General features: G+C 44.4%; 2 protein-coding genes and 1 long non-coding RNA gene across 5 annotated transcripts in view; 2 read left to right on the forward strand and 1 right to left on the reverse strand.

Moving 5' to 3' along the window:
- The first annotated feature begins 470 nt into the window (after positions 1-470).
- Positions 471-5,861, forward strand: LOC143508360 (uncharacterized). Its single transcript, XR_013129334.1, has 3 exons — positions 471-786; positions 2,478-4,018; positions 4,267-5,861. It is a non-coding gene; the product is annotated as an uncharacterized LOC143508360 (long non-coding RNA).
- Positions 5,862-6,193: 332 nt separating this feature from the next.
- On the forward strand, positions 6,194-10,366 carry LOC143508350 (recoverin-like). The gene is made up of 3 exons (XM_076996800.1): positions 6,194-8,687; positions 9,156-9,267; positions 9,419-10,366. Exons 1-3 carry the CDS (start codon positions 8,307-8,309, stop codon positions 9,535-9,537), a joined length of 612 nt encoding a protein of 203 aa, XP_076852915.1. The 5' UTR covers positions 6,194-8,306; the 3' UTR covers positions 9,538-10,366.
- A 784-nt stretch (positions 10,367-11,150) lies between these two features.
- gas7a (growth arrest-specific 7a) overlaps positions 11,151-20,739 on the reverse strand; it is a 31,622-nt gene continuing 22,033 nt past the window's right edge. For 2 of the 3 annotated variants that reach the window (XM_076996787.1, XM_076996788.1), the window contains 7 exons: positions 20,159-20,233; positions 19,979-20,057; positions 18,322-18,453; positions 17,729-17,852; positions 15,611-15,690; positions 15,216-15,314; positions 11,151-13,942 (listed from right to left, as the gene is read on the reverse strand). In XM_076996787.1, coding sequence (XP_076852902.1) covers positions 13,829-13,942; positions 15,216-15,314; positions 15,611-15,690; positions 17,729-17,852; positions 18,322-18,453; positions 19,979-20,057; positions 20,159-20,233 — 703 coding nt within the window. In that variant the 3' untranslated portion in view covers positions 11,151-13,828. The remainder of the gene's footprint in view (positions 13,943-15,215; positions 15,315-15,610; positions 15,691-17,728; positions 17,853-18,321; positions 18,454-19,978; positions 20,058-20,158; positions 20,234-20,739) is intronic. The other variant, XR_013129327.1, reaches the window with a different exon arrangement.

Below are 20,739 nucleotides of genomic sequence, written 5' to 3' on the forward strand. Positions count from 1 at the left end.
CAGTCTATTTATTATCGTATTCAAGAACCTTTCCCCATATATCTATGAATCTATCTCAGTCCTACAAAGATGAACAGGAATAGTTATTTCTTTCTAAACAATCTCTTTTGATGACCATGGAACATGTGCATGTGTCCATCCTAAAGTCTCAGAGACTCTGCAGCGCATCACCAGTAGATGGAGCGCTTACTCCAATATACCCAGCTGTCCCTGTCGGACCTGATCGTTCAACTATCACACACAGAAATGCTCCGTCAGGCAAATGATTCAACTGTCAACCTGGTGACAGAATGGGAAATGTGTGAGAAGTATTCATAGGATACAATGTATATTATTGTATATCATATCATAGTATATATAATAAAGAACTAATATGTCAGCTTTTAACTCAGAGGCTCTCATTTTATCAAAGTCAGCTCTTATTTCCAAAAGTCAAAGCATATTTCCAAAATCACTGTATGTTATGCCCACATACAGAGGAACAAAAAGCGTTAATGTCCTCAAACACAGCCAGAGTAGTTTTAACCAGTCTTATTCAGCTCCTAGCTGTGGTTCCTTCTGTACTCTCAACAAACAAACAAAGGCCATATGAACAACACGTTGAAACGCTGCAGTCTCACGTCCTTTGACGCACAAACACAGACACATTCGCTGACGTGGCTCCAGTTCACAAGAGTTCCCACACGAGGGCAGTGTTGTTCAATGTTTGGTGTTCAAAATACCAGCAATGCAATATCGTAGTATTGTTGTGCTGTGTTTTTCTTGGGATTGTCTTCTGGTTTTAAGGTAGGCCTTGGATTACTTTACTTTCAGCTTGATTCTGCTAGTCTGTAGTCTACTTGGCATCTATTGTTGTCATTAGTGAAATAAGCTGCCTTAGTTTCGGGTTAGGAAGTGTGAATTACTGAGGAGGCGGGACCACATATTGACTGCTGCTTAAATAAGTGGCAGTCTGCTACAGACAGTGTCTGTAGCGGTTAGAGACGTCCTCTGCTCTTCAATCAACTAAAGCCTATCTTCATTTTTGAAGTATCACACTCTTGGCACACACATCATACAGTGGGGAAAATAAGTATTTAGTCAGTCACCAATTGTGCAAGTTCTCCCACTTAAAAAGATGAGAGAGGCCTGTAATTGACATCATAGGTAGACCTCAACTATGAGAGACAAAATGTGAAAAAAATTTGAGAAAATCATTTTGTCTGACTTTGTCTGACATTTTGCCTGCCTACAAACAAGCAAGATTTCTGGCTGTCACAGACCTGTAACTTCTTTTTTAAGAAACTCCTCTTTCCTCCACTCATTACCTGTATTAATGGCATCTATTTGAAGTTGTTAACAGTATAAAAGACACCTGCCCACAACCTCAGTCACACTCCAAACTCCACTATGGTGAAGACGAAAGAGCTGTCGGAGGACACCAGAAACCGAATTGTAGGCTGGGAAGACTGAATCTGCAATAGGCAAGCAGCTTGGTGTGAAGAAATCTACTGTGGGAGCAATAATCAGAAAATGGAAGACCTACAAGACCACTACTAATCTCCCTCGATCTGGGGCTCCACGCAAGATCTCAGCCCGTGTGGTCAAAATGATCACAAGAACAGTGAGGAAAAATCCCAGAACCACAAGGGGGGATCTAGTGAATGACCTGCAGAAAGCTGGGACCAACGTTACAAAGGCTACCATCAGCAACACACTACGACGCCAGGGACTCAGATCTTGCAGTGCCAGACGTGTCCCCCTGCTTAAGCCAGGCACATCTGAAGTTTGCTAGAGAGCATTTGGATGTTCCAGAAGAGTGTTGGGAGAATGTCATATGGTCAGATGAAACCAAAGTAGAACTATTTGGTAAAAACACAACTCGTCGTGTTTGGAGGACAGTGAATGCTGAGTTGCATACAAAGAACACCATACCAACTGTCAAGCATGGGGGTGGCAACATCATGCTTTGGGGCTGTTTCTCTGCAAAGGGACCAGGACGACTGGTCCGTGTACATGAAAGAATGAATGGGGCCATGTATTGTGAGATTTTGGGTGCAAACCTCCTTCCATCAGCAATTGCAATGAAAATGAAACATGAGGAGATCTGCATGGAGGAATGGGACAACATACCAGCAACAGTGTGTGCCAACCTTGTGAAGACTTACAGAAAACGTTTGACCTCTGTCATTGCCAACAGAGGATATACAACAAAGTATTGAGATGAACTTTTGTTATTGACCAAATACTTATTTTCCACCATTATTTGCAAATAAATTCTTTAAAAGTCAGACAAAATGATTTTCTCAATTTTTTTTTCACATTTTGTCTCTCATAGTTGAGGTCTACCTATGATGTCAATTACCGGCCTCTCATCTTTTTAAGTGAGAGAACTTGCATAATTGGTGACTGACTAAATACTTATTTTCCCCACTGTATACCACCTTCATTCATTCATTCATCATGTGTTTTTCCATCCCTGTTCTTGTTCCCTACAGTCGTCGTCAATGCAAACATCACTGCAGAAAACGCACTACCAGTAACCTCATCTACCCTCCACTCTCAACAAACACCCCGATCATTACGACCGGGGGGCTCTGGAACTGCCATCACAGCCATTGCAGCTCATCAGTCCCTTGACTTCTTGGCCCTAACAGAGACATGGATCACCCCAGAGAACTCTGCTACTCCTGCTGCCCTGTCATCTGCATTTTCCTTCTCACACTCTCCAAGACAGACTGGAAGGGGAGGTGGCACTGGATTGCTTCTGTCCAGTTGCTGGCGCTTTACTCCTTGCACTTTTCCACAAATTACCATCTCAACTTTTGAGTATCATGCTGTCACTGTATGCTTCCCAACCACACTTCACATCATTGTTGTTTATCGTCCACCCTGCACCCTAGGTAACTTCACTGAGGAATTGGACACACTTCTGAGCGTCCTCCCTAACGATGAAACTCCTCTTCTTCTGCTTGGTGACTTCAACCTCCCAACAGATAAACTACAATCATCTGGCGTTCTTCCTCTGCTGTCATCATTCAACCTCATCCTCACCCAGTCTTCTCCAACACACAGAGCAGGCAATGTCTTGGACCTGGTCTTCACCAGACCACCTGCAGTGATGGACATTGCAGTAACTCCTCTCCACTGTTCAGATCATCACCTTGTATCTTTTTCCTTATCTCTTCCTCCCCACCGTCACACCCTTACTGCTACAGGCACTACCACCATCCGTCGTAACCTTCATTCCATCTCTCCATCAGTACTTGCCTCTACTATCACCACAGCCCTCCCGTCCCATGACTCTTTCTCTTGTCTCTCCACAGACACCGCCACTGACACTTTATTATCCTCCCTCTCTTCATCTATTGACCTCTTATGTCCCCTCTCTTCCAAACCCACAAGATCCTCCCCCCCTGCTCCTTGCCTCTCAGACCCCCTGCATAACAACCAACGAGAACTGAAGATGGTTGCGAGGCGATGGAGGAAATCGAAGCTTACTGCTGATCTTCACTTGTATCAGTCTCTCCTGTCCCTATTCTCCATGGAACTAACTGCTGCCAAGACATCATTCTACAGAGAGAAGCTGGAGGCATCTACATCAGATCCACGCAAGATGTTCAAAATCTTCTCTTCTCTCCTCAAACCCTCCCCTCCAACTCCCACTTCTCTTACTGCAGATGATTTTGTCACCTTCTTTGAAGAGAAGGTCAAAACGATTCGCAGCACCTTTTCCCTAGTCCCTGTGCCCACTGTGTCCCCTCCTACCTTTACCTTTTCTCTAACCTCCTTCTCTCCTCCCTCAGCTGAGATGGTGCTTCAGCTGCTGACATCCAGCAGTCCCACCACATGCCCTCTGGACCCCATCCCATCCACACTCCTCCAGACAATCTCCCACGAACTCCTCCCTTTCATCTCGACCGTCATCAACAACTCCTTATCTTCAGGAATTGTGCCATCATCATTCAAGGCAGCTAGGGTGGCGCCAATCCTTAAGAAACCCAACCTTGACGCCACCAACATCAGCAACTACAGACCGGTATCTCTCCTCTCATTCCTCTCTAAGATCCTTGAATGGGCTGTACACAACCAGCTATCCTTTCTCTCACAGAACCAGCTTCAGGACCCCAACCAATCTGGCTTCAAGCCAGCACATTCTACGGAATGCAGTAACTGAGAAACTCAATGCCGCTAGAGCAACTGGACTATCATCAGTTCTGATTCTGCTTGACCTTTTGGCAGCCTTTGACACAGTCAATCACGAGATCCTCCTGTCCATCCTTTCAGGCCTTGGTATCACTGGCAATGCATGGTCGTGGTTTGCATCCTACCTGGAGGGACATTCCTACCAAGTAACATGGGGAGGATCAACATCCACACCATGCAAACTCTCCCTCGGTGTTCCACAAGGCTCAGTTCTGGGTCCAGCTATTTTTCCCTTTATACCTGCTCACTGGGTGAGACAATTTCTGCACATGGCTTCTCTTATCACTGTTATGCAGATGACACCCAGCTCTTCTTTTCCTTCCCACCTTCTGACACACAGGTTTCAGCTCGAATCTCTGCATGTCTAAAAGACATTGCCTCTTGGATGGCAGCTCACCACCTAAAGCTTAACCCAAGCAAGACGGAGATGCTGTACATCCCTGGAAGAGCCAGTCCTCATCGTGATCTTTCTGTCCCATTCGAGAACACCGTGATCACTCCATCCACGGAAGCGCGTAGCCTTGGTGTAGTTGTCGACAATCAACTCTCCTTCACGGCCCACGTTGCTAACACAACACGATCATGCAGATTCGCCCTTCACAACATTAGGAGGATTCGGCCATTTCTCTCTAGGGAGGCCACTCAGGTCCTTGTCCAGTCCCTTGTCATCTCAAGACTGGACTACTGCAACTCCCTCCTGGCTGGTCTTCCTATGCATGCAATGAAACCCCTGCAACTGATCCAGAACGCTGCAGCTCGGCTGGTCTTCAACCTTCCCAAGTTCAGCCATGTCACTCCCTTGCTGTGCTCCCTCCACTGGCTTCCGGTAGCTTCCTGGTGCTGGCCTACAAAGCAAAGAATGGTCCAGCTCCTCCTTACTTGATGGCCATGGTAAAACCCAGAAGCATACCTAGAGCCCTCCGTGCCTCAAGTATGTCTCGTCTTGACCCTCCATCATCCAGGACACATGGGAGACAAGCATCCAGACTTTTCTCTGTCCTGGCTCCAAGGTGGTGGAATGAACTTCCCTTGTCACTATGGCCCAAAGCTCTGGAAATCTCTTCCTGAAGAGCTCAGAGGCATTTCATCCCTGAATAGTTTCAAGAACAGTCTAAAAACATTCCTGTTTAGATCTGCTTTTAGTTAAGAAACTCAATCTTATTTTCCTTATTACATTATGTTGTCTATTATTTTATAATTTGTCACTTTATTTCATTATTTCATTGTGTTTGTTTCCTTTCTATATTATCATCTTATTTACTTTACGTTTTTACTTTTGTTATTTTAATATTTTTATCTTTCATTTCTTTTAACATTTTCTTTTTGTCCTATCTCCTTTTAATGTTTCTGTCACATTACAGTCCCCGAACCCTTCCTTTGGGGCGTGTGTTAACGTTGTCTGCGCCTATTTGTCTGCGTCAGTGTATCTCCGTGGGTGCGGGTGCGTCTTGTCATTATCCGTCTCACCTGTAGCTCGTCTCGTCATCACGTGGGGTTGATGTGGTTTGTCTGTTTAATGTGCGTTCGCGCAGTGTCTTGTGTCTTGTGCTCGTCGTTGTCTATGTTCTGCACGTCGTGTGTGTGTGCTGAATGTTTCACGTGCGCTATTGCGCAATCTTTATGTTAAATAAACGTAACCGTGAGTCAACCAGCGGATCCGTGTCTCTTCCGTCTGCCGCCGCCCACCATTACAGTTTCTTTTTATTTATACTGTAAAGCACTTTGAGTTGCATGTATGTATGAAAGGTGCTATACAAATAAAGATTATTATTATTATTATTATTATTATTATTATTATTAATAATATTATTATTATTATGTGTCTGAACATCTGAGTCACTTGCTGTCTTCAGACGTCAACTGAAGACCCACCTCTTTCAAATACACTTTACATAATTATGCTTTCGTCTACCATGCTTTATCGTCTCTTTCCTCAGGTGTTTGTTATAGGTATTGCTTACTGTCTTTTTCTCAGGTATTGTGCATACTTGGGCTATAGGAATTGCTTACTGTCTTTTTCCTCAGGTGATGTGTATATTCAGGTTTAATAATGACTTGGCATAATTGTTAGGTATCATGTGACTTTTGTCTAGTGGTTTTTCCAGCTTAGAGTACCTTGTGTTCAGGACTATCTATACTACGTTGGAGATTCCAAGCAACTACGTAGCACTTTTGTAAGTCACTCTGGATAAGAGCGTCTGCTAAATGCCATAAATGTAAATGTAATGTAAATGTTCTTAAAATCAAATAACTTCAAGATGTCTTATGGCCATGATCCTATGCACAACTTCCAACACTCTAGCATCGTATCCCCAAAGCATCACAGTGTTAGGAGCGTCAATATGAGAGAGAGAGAGTTCAGGGTAAGACTCGCTCCACTTCTCAGTAGTTATCATTTGCTACAAATGATAATCTCAGCCCAGACCATTAGCAGGATAACGTTATGGGATCATCACAATTCAAATATCAATCCATGTCATTCATCACAGCAGACTGAAACCCACAGGCATTGCGTTTGATTGTGTTTTTGGTGCACACTGAATGTCAACTTTACGTGGCCTGTGGTCGTCAGCAGTTGTGCTGTTGATTTCATGCCAGCTTGCGAAGTAATCCGATTATGATTCTACCAAAGCAAAGGCTGGGTGCCAAATGTTTGACTATAGATTTAAATGACTAGAGCCAACAGCCAGGCCACCTGTGTTCAACTCCCCAGTTTGATCTGTTAGGAGTCTTCTGTTCTGGCTTAGAATAAAAGAACACTAAACCAGAAAATCTCCTCATTTAATCCTGACCTGTTCCCATGTTAACTAGCGATTGTTTCTTTGTGAAGGATTTGTACTACGACGTGCTGCCATCTGAGCAATTTAAAACTGTTTAAACTGTGTATCTTTTGACAAGCAAGGGGAATTGAAGTTCTTGTAGATGCTTTCTACATAGTTCCTCCTTGTTATTTCATTGGCCACAAAACGACTCCATGAGTATTTATTATGTAGGGATTGCCTCACTAGTTTTGGTCCCCTTTTAAGTACATATCACCTGACACCTCAGCAAGCAGACACTGTGGAGCATGACATCATTTATGGAACTTTGGCAAGTTATAGGGCTGGTGTGTATAATAATCCACTATTTAGGAAGGTAAAGTAATTTTTCACTCGCTTGTTCATAGGAGCTGACTCTCCAGGCTTAATAATGGCTTCCCTCTTGAGTCTCAGTCCTCCCAAGGGTTCTCTCTTCCCCCTTCCTCTCAACCCAGACATTTTTCTCGGCCACTGACTTACACTGAACAGTGAGATGTTACTTTACCAGCCCGTTTAGAAAACACCATTGCGTTCCAGTTATATCTCTAACATGCCTTCCAGTTATATCTCTAAGCACACTTCACTCAGAAGGCGTTTGCCATGCTGATGACCTGACTTGTTCCACCAAACACATGCATAGGGCCTGGGGCTGGACAAAATATCCCAGCACTTGTGGACATTGCCATAATAGCAAGCAAAGTGATTGATGCCTCATACACACATGTGGTAAACAGTATAATGCCATCTGATCTGTCATATGTGCAATACACAGTATAGTACAGGTTGGTATAGAGGTGAAACTTGGAGCTATTTGCTAACAAAAAGAACTAATTAACAATAAAAACTAACTAACGATAAGAACTAATTAACAACAAGAACTAACTAACAATAAGAACGATTTAACTATAAGAACTAATTCACAATAAGAATAACTAATTAATAATAACTCACAGCCATTGTTGTACTCATCTCTAGATACAGCAAAACCATTATCAAAGTGTGTAACTGTCCCATTTCAAATCATTAGTCATATGACGTAGCTAAATTATATCCCAGAGTGTTCATCTGGGTTTAAAGATATATATCCATAATCCTATTCAGCACTGAAAGGAGATAGAGGTGGCAGGAGGAAGCAGGTGAAGAAGATACTCTAGTATCTTATCTAGTCGCCCAACCACAACCAGCCTAGTGCAATACAGCAACAGCAAACTCATCCCTAATCTGTGCTACGCAGAAAGAGAAAGGAAGAAAGAGGAAGAGAGAGAGAGATAAGCGCAGAAGGGGTGGGAGAGTTCCCTCCGTCTGAGGGACCAGCTTGCCACCATGGGAAACCGTAAGAGCAGTGCTTTGTCCAGGGAGATTCTGGAGGACCTGAAGGTGAACACCAAGTACAGCGAGGCCGAGCTCTGCGCCTGGTACGCCGCCTTCCTGAAGGAGTGTCCCAGCGGCCGCATCAGCACGGAGCAGTTCGAGGGCATCTACGCCAGCTTCTTCCCCGACGCTGACCCCTCCGCCTACGCACGCCACGTCTTCCGCAGCTTCGACCTGAACGCCGACGGCACGCTGGACTTTAAGGAGTACATCATCGCGCTGCACCTCACCTCCACGGGCAAGACCGCGCACAAGCTCGAGTGGGCGTTTGCGCTGTACGACGTCGACGGGAACGGAACCATCAGCAAAAATGAGGTCCAGGAGATCGTGAGGGTGCGTATGCACAACTAGAGCAGGCAGAACGTCAGCAGATGCAAAGAAAATAGGTCACTGGATACATTTCCATCCATCCTATATGGATGCGAATTTAAAAAGCCTTGGCCTACCTAAGCAGTTTCGCAAGGGAATGTAGAGATTTGGATAGTTTTGTAGAAATTAGTCAGCTTTAGCCTATGCTCTTCAGTGTGATGGCCATTCATTTAATAAGCATGACAAATCCCTTAGAATGTAGTATTATTTTGCTTAATTAATTATTAATGATTTAAATCATTCATCAGCACTATGATCTTAACCTTTGTATTGCTTTTACTGTAGGTTCAGCCAAAATGTGAAACTTGACCAATTGATTAAATGATCTTAAGATGGATTATGCAGGCCTTTAATCTCTGTCAACTAAACTATTTAAAAATCACTTGATTGCAAATAACAACTATGTTAACTTTTGATTTTTCCTACAATTAGGCGATATTCAATATGATTCCTGTTGAGGACCAGATAAAACTTCCAGAGGATGAAAACACACCAGAGAAACGAGCAGACAAAATATGGGGCTTTTTCCAAAAGAACGATAGTGGTAACTTCAATTTACAAGGTCTAAATAAACACAGTACAGTGCAATTAACAAAAATAGTTTTTTAATGCTACTGTTACTAAAGCTAGTAGTTCTATAAGAAGATACCTCTAATTCAACTCCTCAACATCTACATATCTCATTGGTCTCACAGATAAGATTGCCGAGGGGGAGTTCATTCAGGGGGTGATGGACAACAAAGAAATCTTGAGGTTGATACAGTTCGACGAGCCGAAGAAGATTCAGGCCAAGCTGAAGGAAAAGAAACAGTAGTCTCATGACCATTCCCCCCACCCCCCAAGATGGTCACAGAGCAAATCCTGTTTACTCTCCTAACCTCCTTCTAAGGGATGCTTGTGTTCACATGTGGACGAGAGTTCACACAGCAGAGATGTGACCCAGCAGTCTGACCCTCACCGAGCTTTCTTCTGGTCCTCAGTCATACAAGCTGCTTCTTTGAGAACTTCCTTCTTTTCCTCTTTAAATTCCTGTTTAAAATGCTGCCTTATTCCCATTTGCCTCCTATTAGCTTGTAGTGGCAAGACTGTAAGGGAGAGGGCTTCTGAGGAGAGCTATTAGTCTCAAGTTAACAATCCCTCTTTAGTGTAATCAATCCTCTTAAAATCTGAAGGTCAAAACAAGCAAAGCTCTCTGGGCGGGTAGCTCTCCCATTCTTGTGCCTGTAGAGTGGACACTAGTTCTCAACATTCAGACACCATCTCATATTCCTCTAATATTTAACATCTATTTATTTGATTTCTAAGTCATACCAGGGCTTCAAGTAGCTGTATTTAACTAATGCAAATATTTGCTAAAGTGATGTAGCCTAGTGATTGAATCTGTGAAGAACTGTAAATAAAGGACTCAACTACTGCCATGCTGTCTTAAGGCTCTGTTTGGCCTTTTATATGGCAATATCATGAGCAATCATGCAAATCTTAGTTAATCATAATGTTCTAGTTGAAGCTACCTGTTTGGTTTAATGGGCATACTTTTTCTGATGCTATTTATTTGAAATGGTTACAATAACCTATTGCAAACAATTGGTTTAAAAATACATTTCTTTGAGCTTCATGGAGGGAAATAGTATTCTGTACTTGTATGCTGGTATGCATTTGAAAAATGATAAACTGTTTTTGATTAATAGGATTCTTAGAGCATTTTTGGATGCTTTTGGGATTTAGACATGTACTGAAATGCTTCTCAGCCCCATCCTTTGGGCCTGCCATCCAGTCCATGTTTTTGTTTTAACCGTAGGAACTCATGTGCATCATAGCCTGTTCCGTGTCCTTAATGGCTTGGTTCACGTGTGTTGGGATGTGGGCCAGAGCTAAACTGAGGGGTCTTTGGTGGGCCCTGATGCCTGAATCGCAAAGCACTGGTGTAAAGCTTAAACCACTCTGGATTTTCAGGGAAAGATTGGTGAGAAGAATGTTCATAGCTTTATAAGAGGCTGCAAGATTTAGGAATCCCCCCCCACACACACACACACACACACAGACACACACATAACACACTCACACACACACATCACCCACATCTAATGCTTGTTGTCACTGGACATTGCCAGGGCTTTGAGTAATAGCAGGAAATTCATGGGTTTACAGCTAAGGCTGCCTTTGGGCTCAGGATAAAGTATGGCCTGGTATCAGGGCTTGAACCCAGGAACTGGCCAATCACAGATGCCAGCAGCTTGGTGGGTTGCTAAAAGGCTACGTTTCATCTGCTTAAAGGGATCAATTCGCTTCAATCCAACTGGCTGTGTTATTAACACGAGAGCTGACACTACACTTTGCAACACATCTAGTTACCAGAGGCTGCTCAGAGCCTTATAAAGAGTCCATAGTTCTGCTGATGTTGTGGTGAAAAATAAAATGTAATTAAAATAATTTTTGGAAATTTATTTTATATACCATAGTCTTTTGAGGACATATTAAACATAAACATGATGACTCCATACATGTCAGTAAATGGGTTGTATTAATGAGGACCATTAACTCGAGAGCAGATAAATCAACAATTACAATAGTCTAAAAAGGGGATCTAGTTACGTACACGGACATTCAACTTAACAGTGTCTCATATTACATAGAAAGCACATCACTGACGTGAAGTATCAGTACAACTTATGTTGTGAAGTTCAGGAGTAGCTCAGCTAACGTGAGACAACCATCACATGCGAAACCACATAAAATTAAACAAACTACATCCAAAATGAAGCCAGAGAGGAATGGTTATTAATAAAAATGAAATTTAGTAAGCAACAGTTTCAGTGTACTGACTGAAAATGCCTGAGCATATGAATTTCTTTGACTTTAAACAACTTAAGCTGATCAATCAATGATTTTATGTTTTGTTTCTTTTTTTATTTCTCAGGTCGGTTTAAGAGTCCCTGCATGGTTTAACAGCTATATGAACAGTTACAACATGAGAGTAATACAGACTGACATTAAATGCAGAACACCCATCTGAGCACATTCCTACAGAGCTCTCCTTTGGAGATCCAGTTCTGGTTAACTCACAGCATCCATTATACTGGACAACTTAACCTCCTTCAGTTTATTAAATGAATCCCAGATGCATTTTTGATCTATAGTTCTAAAAAAATTTATAAACAATTAAAAAAATTGCACAGACCGTTTTGTTAATGTTTTAAAATAGTGCTGTGCATGGAATTCCAATGCGCTGCAAATCCAATATGCATTTGTAATCCAGTTGTCATTATTAATGTGTAATGTGTAAACTTTAAGAAAAGCGATATTCAGTAAGATTTGTTCACTTGATCTAAATGATTTCAGTCCTATGGTGTTCAGCTGCCTACCATTACCTGGGTTCGATGCTATAACATTTAAGCGAGCTCTCAATCTGTAAACAAACACACATTAAAATCTCAATACAAACTGCAAAATGACATCACGAGTAGACAAGCACTTGGTGGAATCTGCTTATGACATTTGCTGACATAAAAATGCTACACGTATTTACAACTATGTACAAACACTCAACAGAATATCATGGGCATTCCAAGGCAGTTTACCTTTAGGCACTAGAAGGTGTTACATCATAATACAAATTACCATAAAGTCACACCTGATCCACCTCAGATTCACAAGAGAACTCTACAGGCCATCCATGACACTTCACCTTTGATACATGCTCTCTTAACGTCTATGGTGGATGAAGCTGGGATTTCACATATGAATGGATTAATGTTCTGCATAAAGAGTTTTCTTGGCTTGGTTGGAGGAGTATTTGTATGGTTGGGCTAATGAGTGTAGTGTTTGGCCACATACTCTATGAGCACAGTCAGTGAACTGAAGGCCAGGGTCAAGGCGGTCTTCATATTACACAAATATTTTTCCATAGACTAAATAAAACTATTCATCACTGAGATTCTGCATTTTTCGAGAACTGCATGCTTCTCTGCAAAACAAATCTGCAAAAATATGAAAATATACCATACTAATATGCATTTTGTTCCAGCTTTTTAATTGGCTGAACAGATGAGACGTTTGTGCTCTAGCTATATGTTGATCGTGAATATAATAAAAATTCAGGTGCATTCCTCATCGCAATATATTCTGGGGGGGTTTTTTTTGTTTGTTTTGTTTTGTTTTGTTTACTACAATACAGATTTGACAATATAACTATATAATGACACAATGTTAGAATATTTCTTCACAAACTTTACAGATGCTGAGGGATCATGCTGGTTGTTTAGATGAAGACTTACTGTCTTCCTCACACTCAGGCTCCTGTTCCTGCTGAGTGTGCGTGATCACCAGTGTGAGCCGCTGGTGTTTCTTTAAGGTTTTACAGCAATAATGAGCATAATCATGTATGCTGACTCCAGTTATAAGACCAGGCAAATATGTATCTGTAAACGTGTTTCCATGTATGTTCAAAATCATTATCTGGTAGTTTATTATAACAAATGGGTTTATAAAACTTTAACGGAACTGTGCTGCTTATTTTGTTGTTTTTTGTACTCAGTTATACCTTGTCTGCTATCAGCAAGTCAATACAAACATAGGCTGCTGAAATACTGATCTCTGTTGTTTCACTGGAGTGGGTTTCCCGAAATGTTTGTAGTGCTAAGTACTTCTTAACCTCGTACGTTTCATATGAGGTTACGAAGTACTTAGCGCTACGAACGTTTTGGGAAACCCACCCCTGATCAGTAGGGCTAGACTTTCTATTTACTGAACTAAGAGAGAAATGAGAAATTTTAACTCTGCCATTAAACTGTCCAAAGTAAGTTAATCCTGTCTCACATCTACGCTGTGTGTCCATAGAGATCTGTGGGACAATATGAAGGAGGTGTGCATTGAGGTGTAGATACCTGTATGGCTTTGGCCAAGAACTTGGAGTACTGTGATAGACAGACAGACAGGTAGACTAGGATAGTTTGAGTGATGTTTGTATATTGTGAGTGGTATGTAGTGTGTGTGTGTGTGTGTGTGTGTGTGTGTGTGTGTGTGTGTGTGTGTGTGTGTGTGTGTGTGTGTGTGTGTGTGTGTGTGTGTGTGTGAGCGTGCATGTGTTATTCTGAGGTCCATGTCTTCTAGATGTCCATGTCCACTGGTCTCAGATCTCCTGTCTTGTGCTCCCGCACCCAGAGCTCTCTGTCTTTGGCTGGGTCCACACTCTGTAGGAGCTGGTCCACTGGCTCCAGGGTCTACAACACACCAGCCAGACATTACTACAGTACTGTAGCTTTCTCCACAACCACCTTTTAAAAGATCCTTCACTACTCATCACTCCGCTCTCCTAACAAGTTATGGACAATGACTTCGAGAGTTTGACATAGTTAATTTATTCATTCAGTGTAAGTCTTTCTCTACTTAGTATCTGGCAATCTTGTCATCACAGGGCGGATGTGACTGCTGATGTCAGTCCAGCCAAGCAGAAGCACACCTGATACAACCAATCAGCTGTTTGAAGGTGGAGACCGATTAAACCAATTCATCAGTTGGAATCAGGTGTTCTCCTGCTTACCTGGAATGACTATTCACCCGGTAGAGCAACACCAAGATTATGAATTCAGTTCCCAGACAGGACACATACTGTCATTCTGCAAAACGTGTTCACCAAATATTGTGTTTTTTTTGTTTGTATGTTTGTTTTATGTTTTTTTGAGCAACCAGGTCCAAGCTGGACTTCTGAAGCCACATCTGGACCTTCCCTTACCAATTTCCCTGGTCTGGCTGCTGGATTGCGTATGCAGGGCTCAACGTTTCTTCTGAACCTGCTTTCAGACAGCATGCCAGTGTTTAACTGTGACGGGCTTCTGTTGTCTGTTTGTTACACCACATGGCACAGGGAGCTGGCTGCAGGCCACCACGTGGATGTGCTTGGCTGTCTCACACACACCCACAGCCTGTGGACAAGCGGCTTCTTTCCACCTTGGCCCGAACACCCTGACAACTGGCCGCAAGCCACAAGGTAAATGAGTTGGAATGTGTAGTTTTGGTGTGGTATCTATAAATGGATCATGACTAACATCTCAATTAAGAGGGACTCTCAGTTTCTCACCGTCTAAAAATCCTTCTAGTACTTCTTGACCTGATATTGTAGGTTTCAGGTATTTGTGCACAGATAGGATAATAGGGAGAGTCGTTTATGCACAATTAATGTCACTGTTGGTCCCATACGAACTGTTAGGAGGTCAGTCTGTGTAGACTCCGTTAATATGAGGTGCCATCACTGGGCATTTGTTTTCTCCTGCTCCTCTAACAGTGTTCCGCTGAAGCTCCATCCAGCCCAGCGAAGGATGGAGATCTCAGAACCCCTCCTGATCTGCACGTTTGCTCTACAGCATCTCGACCATAACATCCACAATGGTGGACGCCTGGAACTGGTGTGCTGTGGAGGTGAAGCATGGATGGTCTGGTGGGTTTAGGGCACCATGCAGCAGCACGCTGGCACACGACGGGAGGACCTTCACTCACACTTTGGTTGAACATGTCTGTCTCTCTGCGCAGAGTGGTGTACTGGCACAGGTGCTGTTGAATCATCTCCACCCGCTCCACCTCCAGCCTCTCCAGCTCCTGCAGAAGACACGCCGGACACAGTTGACATGGGAACAGCGTAAGTGCAATAAAATAAGATCTGACATTGTAGTCACTAAATGTTGCCTAGATATAGCAATCTAGGAGATCAAATGGGATGGGTATTGTACATAGGTACAGTATTGTACACTGTATGGGACTGCAGTATTGTACACTGTACGGGACTGCAGTATTGTACACTGTATGGCACTGCAGTATTGTACACTGTACGGAACTGTAGAAGAGTACAAATACTGATGTACAACTATACAACAGCATTAGAGGAGTTTCATTACCAAACTTGTAGTAACCATCTCCTCAAACCACTTGGACTGGGCCTGATTGTAGAGGTCCACACAACGCATCAGATCATCACCTACAGCGGGCAAATGCAGAGGCAGTTGTTTTATGAGTTCACATGCACAGTGCTCCACGTAAACAGCAGGGGGCAGTCATGGCCCATGCAGCAGTATTTACAGAGCAATCAGTAATGCCAAGAAAAGACAAACATTTACACAATGGGAAAATAGCTTTTGCAAAGAGAAATCATCAATAAAGATTTAATGTTTGGCATTCACGAATAATGCATAATTAAAAGCAGAATGAGAAAAAGGACAGAGTATCGATGGCTTGACGGGGGACATTACTGACATCTCCATCTATATGGAAATAAGGCTGTGCAGTTAATGACATTTGCCTCAGTAATTGGGGCAAAAGTGATAATTGGAAGGACGTAGCCAACATCTACCTATTTCCGATGTTCTGCACTGGTGCATGAACTGTGCGTGGGAAACAGGGACACAGACAGACATACAGGAGAGAGAGAGAGAGAGAGAGAGAGAGAGAGAGAGAGAGAGAGAGAGAGAGACAGAGACAGAGACAGAGACAGAGAGAGAGAGAGAGAGAACTTTGTGCAGGGCACTTCTGAGCAGGTGGATGGGACCTTGGCCCCCATATAAGTATGCATACAAAGTTCTGCAGTGGAACTCACTGAAAGAATTCTGCGAAGTTTGCTATAGAGAATGTGCATCGTTTCTCTAGCCTGTATTGTACTCTATAGTAGATCGATTTACAAGTAGATAATCACATACTAAGCTGTATAATATCGCAGGTATAACATGGATACCATAAGTACATAACTATAGTTGTTGCCTGTGTACTGCACATAGTACATATCAATATAACAAAGGCCCCACACATTTTACTTCAGATTTCGCCCTCCATGCAATATATGGCTCTGTGACCTGATTCACACATTTGGTGCAAAAGCATGTCATCCTATCAGGCCTGGAACCTGGCACCAATCTCACCCTCTTCAATGCCTGTTAGTCAGTCAGCAAAGCAGTTCCTCTGCAATACTCTCTCGTTCCTTTTCCTGAACTCTGGGAAAATGCTCCCCTATGGTGCATCAAGCAATTTAGAGCTTTGTGAGCCGCATCCTGTGGGTTGCCAGGTCCTCTCACATTAGGGATGAGTGAGCGGTCAGACAAGGACAAAACCAGCATTGACAGCGCAGGCTCGCTGCTTCCAGAAGCTTGGAGTGCTGGACCTCCTTTAATAGACCTTCCCCACTGGCTCTATTGTCATACCATAAAGCATAAACGCCTTCACCGATCCTCTGCTTCCTGGAGCTGTCAGAGGCGATGGGACCTGACTCTGAAAGGCAGCCTTCTACGTCTGCCCCCCCCCCCCCCCAACCCCCGCTCAACGGCACCTTTCTCCGTGCCTGTCGGGATCCTCAGCGGTGCTCCGAAGACGAGCAGATCCCCGGCAGGCGGGGAGCCGGAGCAGCGAACGGTGGAAGCTCACACAACACTAACGAAGAAGCGCTGGGTGTCTCCATGTGACGGCCAGGTGACTTTGGAGATAATTATGCGTGCTATGATAAATCCTGCCTGATGGGTGGGGGGGATTAGAGCTGTTGAAAGAGGAGCTCGGTGGCACTGCGTGCAGGGAAGGACAGTATCTGGAAGTCCCTGTTACACTGCAGCGTGCGTAGCTGCTCCTGACAGCTGGCTCATGTGCAGGAAGACCGCGCTTGTCAGACAGCACACCTTCAGACACACAAAGAAGAACCCACACCAGCCCCCTAAACGATATCAGCCTACAGGCCACTACAACTCACGCAGAGGGCGCACGTGACATAATTTGCCGCCCTCAGCGCCTCACTTCATCTGTGCGTTTCCGCAAAAAGCCTGGCAGGACTGCTCCGGAACTTTCCGCAGACTGCAGAGCGGATCACAGGAGCAAAACCTGCACCACTGGAGGTTCTCGAGCAAGCCAGCCTCTGAAGTACCGCGTAACCGTCCCAAACACCATGGAAACAGCACGGCCGGGGGGGAGGGGGAGCTTGAGGGAAAGCGAGGGGAGGGGGGGGTATGTGGGGTTTGAGGACGGGGGTTGATAGGGCTGACCTGCTTGTGTGGATTTCCGCCGGGCCTTCTTGATGTCCTCCTCCGTCTTGTTGCTCAGCTTGATCTCCAGCTGCTGCGTCTTCACCTCCAGGTCCTTCTGTCTGTCCGCCAGAGCCTTACGCGCCTACAGCCGCACCGAGCGTGCGGGTGCCAAACACATGCCGTTAGAGCGCCGCTGTGTTTATGGCAAAACATTGCAGAGGATATTTTGGCTTTTAGAAATTTTGGTTTGCCACAAAAAATTAACAGAGGTATTTGATGTGCCATGTTGTCCAAGTTGCTTCTAGTTGAAGTATATTACAGCAACACGTGAGACGACACTCAGATGAGTTGAGCCCAATGCCTTCCCCAGCCATCTGCTGTGGATGACGGAGTGTGGGCACAGCTACAGTAGGACAAGGTAGCTGTGATGCACACAGTGCAATCTGTCTTGCAATTGCTCCTTTATATTTGGGCAACACTTGCAGGTTTTTGATCACCAGTGGAAAAACACATGCACAAAAAGTTTAAACTGTATGAAAGACGAGAACTTGCAACCAACAGCTAAGACCTGTTGTGGGTGAGGAGATCAACTTCTACCCAGAGATCCGTACCTTCTCCACGGCTGCGTAGCGGCTGACCAGCTGTTTCCGCAGGTCTGCGATGTGGTGATCATACTTCTTCATGTCCTTCTTGAAGTTGTCCCCCCTGAACACCAGCAAGGGCTTCTCCACCTCACTATGGAGCTGCAGGGCAGAACGTGGTGCGGTCATTCCACGTACCGTCGGAGCGGAGAGGCGGGCCCGGCCAGGCAGAGTCTGCGGCCGTGTGTTTGTGTGTGATGAGCTGGCCTCATCTGTGCACATGCTGTATACACTCATCTGTTGTGCGTGTCCACACTGTTTCCAAGGACGTGCTGTATAAATCAGGGTTCGCAGTGTTTGCACGGTTCACAGTGCTTGGCTTGACAAAGTGCTTTTTTGCAGAACTACAATTTTCTGAACTGAAATGTAATATGTATTGCTGTTTATACTTACATTTCTATATATGCACACTGCATGCATAAATTTGAGACTTTATGAGCCCATGTCATAACAAAGTAGGACAGTGAATGTGTGTGTGTGTGGCTGCGGCAGGACCCGTGTCAGATAAAAAAGCGCTGCAGAGGGTGACCAACACGGCCCAGGGCATCACCGGGTGCTCCCTGCCCAGCCTGGAGGACATTGCCCCCTCTCGCTACCTCAGAAGAACGGTCAGCATCACCAAGGACTCATCCCACCCCAGCAATCACCTGTTTAACCTGGTACCCTCAGGCAGACGGTACAGGTTGCACAAAACTCGCACAAGTAGGCTGAGGGACAGCTTTTACCCTAGAGCCATCACTGCACTAAACAACATGTAAATAACTGCAATAATGTAAATTCCCAACCCATGTGCAATACAACCCATGTAAAATACTTCCCACGTGCAATATTATGTAACATACACTGTAAATAGCTTGTGCAATATTCAACATATCACGTAAGTTACTGAACCAGTTGTAAATTTGGCAATACTCTTAACTTATCTTTATTTTTTTTTTACTTATCTTTATTATTTTATGTCATTGTGTTTATTGTGTGTGTATTTATTGTGTGTATTTATTGTCCCAACAAGCACCTTGGAGTAGAATCAAATTTCATTGTAATGCAAGTTATAATGACAATAAAGGCGATTCTGATTCTGTTGGAGAGGCAGTGTGGGTGTGAGGTGGAGGTGAGGTGGGGGCAGGGTGTAGGTGAGGTGGTAGTGAGGTGGGTGTGAGGTGGAGGTGAGGTGGGGGCAGGGTGTAGGTGAGGTGGTAGTGAGGTGGGGCTAAGGTGGAGGTGGTCTTCTAGGACTGCTAGGCTGGGCTTTATATTGAGAGGCATGTTGGGAGCAGGTAGAGTTTGTGCCTCAGCAGTAATCATGATGCCCTGAGAGAGAACAACTTATTTTGTGTTTCGTCAGGTCTCTGGAGACAATGCGTCGCTGTGAATCATGGTTGTTTTCCGCAGCCACGAGTAAAAAATAATCACCCCGTGATATCATCCATTCCTGGCTGTCTCTCCATTGCCATTATGTACAATCACCTGGCACAGGCCCCGGCCCAGTCCAGCAGCTGAACACTTTTCATCCAAGATGGGAAATTCAGGACAAACATTAATAAATAATATGTAAAACACACCAACCAGGCCCTGCGTAATACAGTACGTGAGCTAAAGGTGTGAGCTGTGTTTGGATGGCCGCTACCTTTGAGGAGAACTTGAGGTGGACGTCTGCCTCATCAGCCAGACTCTTCTTCAGCTGTGCCCAGGCCTCTCCCAGAGTTCTGCACGGAGCCACAGTCAAACAGAGTTACAGTGTGTCCACACCCCCACGCAGCACGTATCTACGGGCCAGCGGAGAGTGTCTCTCTCGGCCTCCACGTACCCCTCCTCCTGGGCCGCCAGTGGAATCTGCGAAAGCTTTGAGAGGTTCTTGGCGTACTCCTCTTCAATCTTTATTCTAACCCAGAGCGCAGAGAGAAACACACAAGAAGGAGAGTCAGGGTTCACTGAATGTAATTGTTAGGTTTCTTCAGGGCTGTGTGATAATAAGCAAGGTTTCTCTGAACTCTGTGTGCATACATGTGTGTTTCCGTTCCTGTGTCTGCGAGTGTGTGCGCGCACACACACAAATAAAACATACAACTGTTGGCGACCGTGAGCACCATCATTTGATTCATAATAAGTTCGTAAACCCAGTGCGTAGGCAGCCATTTCTGTTTTCATCGCAGGATGAAAGTGGGAGCAGGTGGAATTGTGGCGATGCCTGTCGTGAGGAAAGCTGCCATGGCCTGACTCATACACCATACTAGTCTGAGAGTCAGGAGCAAGGGAAGCCATGCTGCCACTCAGAGCTGATGCCGCTCTGGGCTGGGAGAGTGTGCTGCCACTCAAAGCTGCTGCCACGGAGACGGCAGACACTTCCTTCAGCTCGCCCTATCCGCCCGGCCCACACCACTGACAGTG

The sequence above is a fragment of the Brachyhypopomus gauderio genome, chromosome 2 (assembly GCF_052324685.1).
Source record: "Brachyhypopomus gauderio isolate BG-103 chromosome 2, BGAUD_0.2, whole genome shotgun sequence".
NCBI lineage: Eukaryota > Metazoa > Chordata > Actinopteri > Gymnotiformes > Hypopomidae > Brachyhypopomus > Brachyhypopomus gauderio.

Excerpts from the sequence above, each read along its gene's own strand:
- LOC143508350 (XM_076996800.1), top strand. The coding sequence starts at position 8,307 with ATGGGAAACCGTAAGAGCAGTGCTTTGTCCAGGGAGATTCTGGAGGAC. Across the intron at positions 8,688-9,155 it reads AGGTCCAGGAGATCGTGAGG|GCGATATTCAATATGATTCC; the intron begins GTGCGTATGCAC and ends TCCTACAATTAG. Across the intron at positions 9,268-9,418 it reads TTTCCAAAAGAACGATAGTG|ATAAGATTGCCGAGGGGGAG; the intron begins GTAACTTCAATT and ends TTGGTCTCACAG.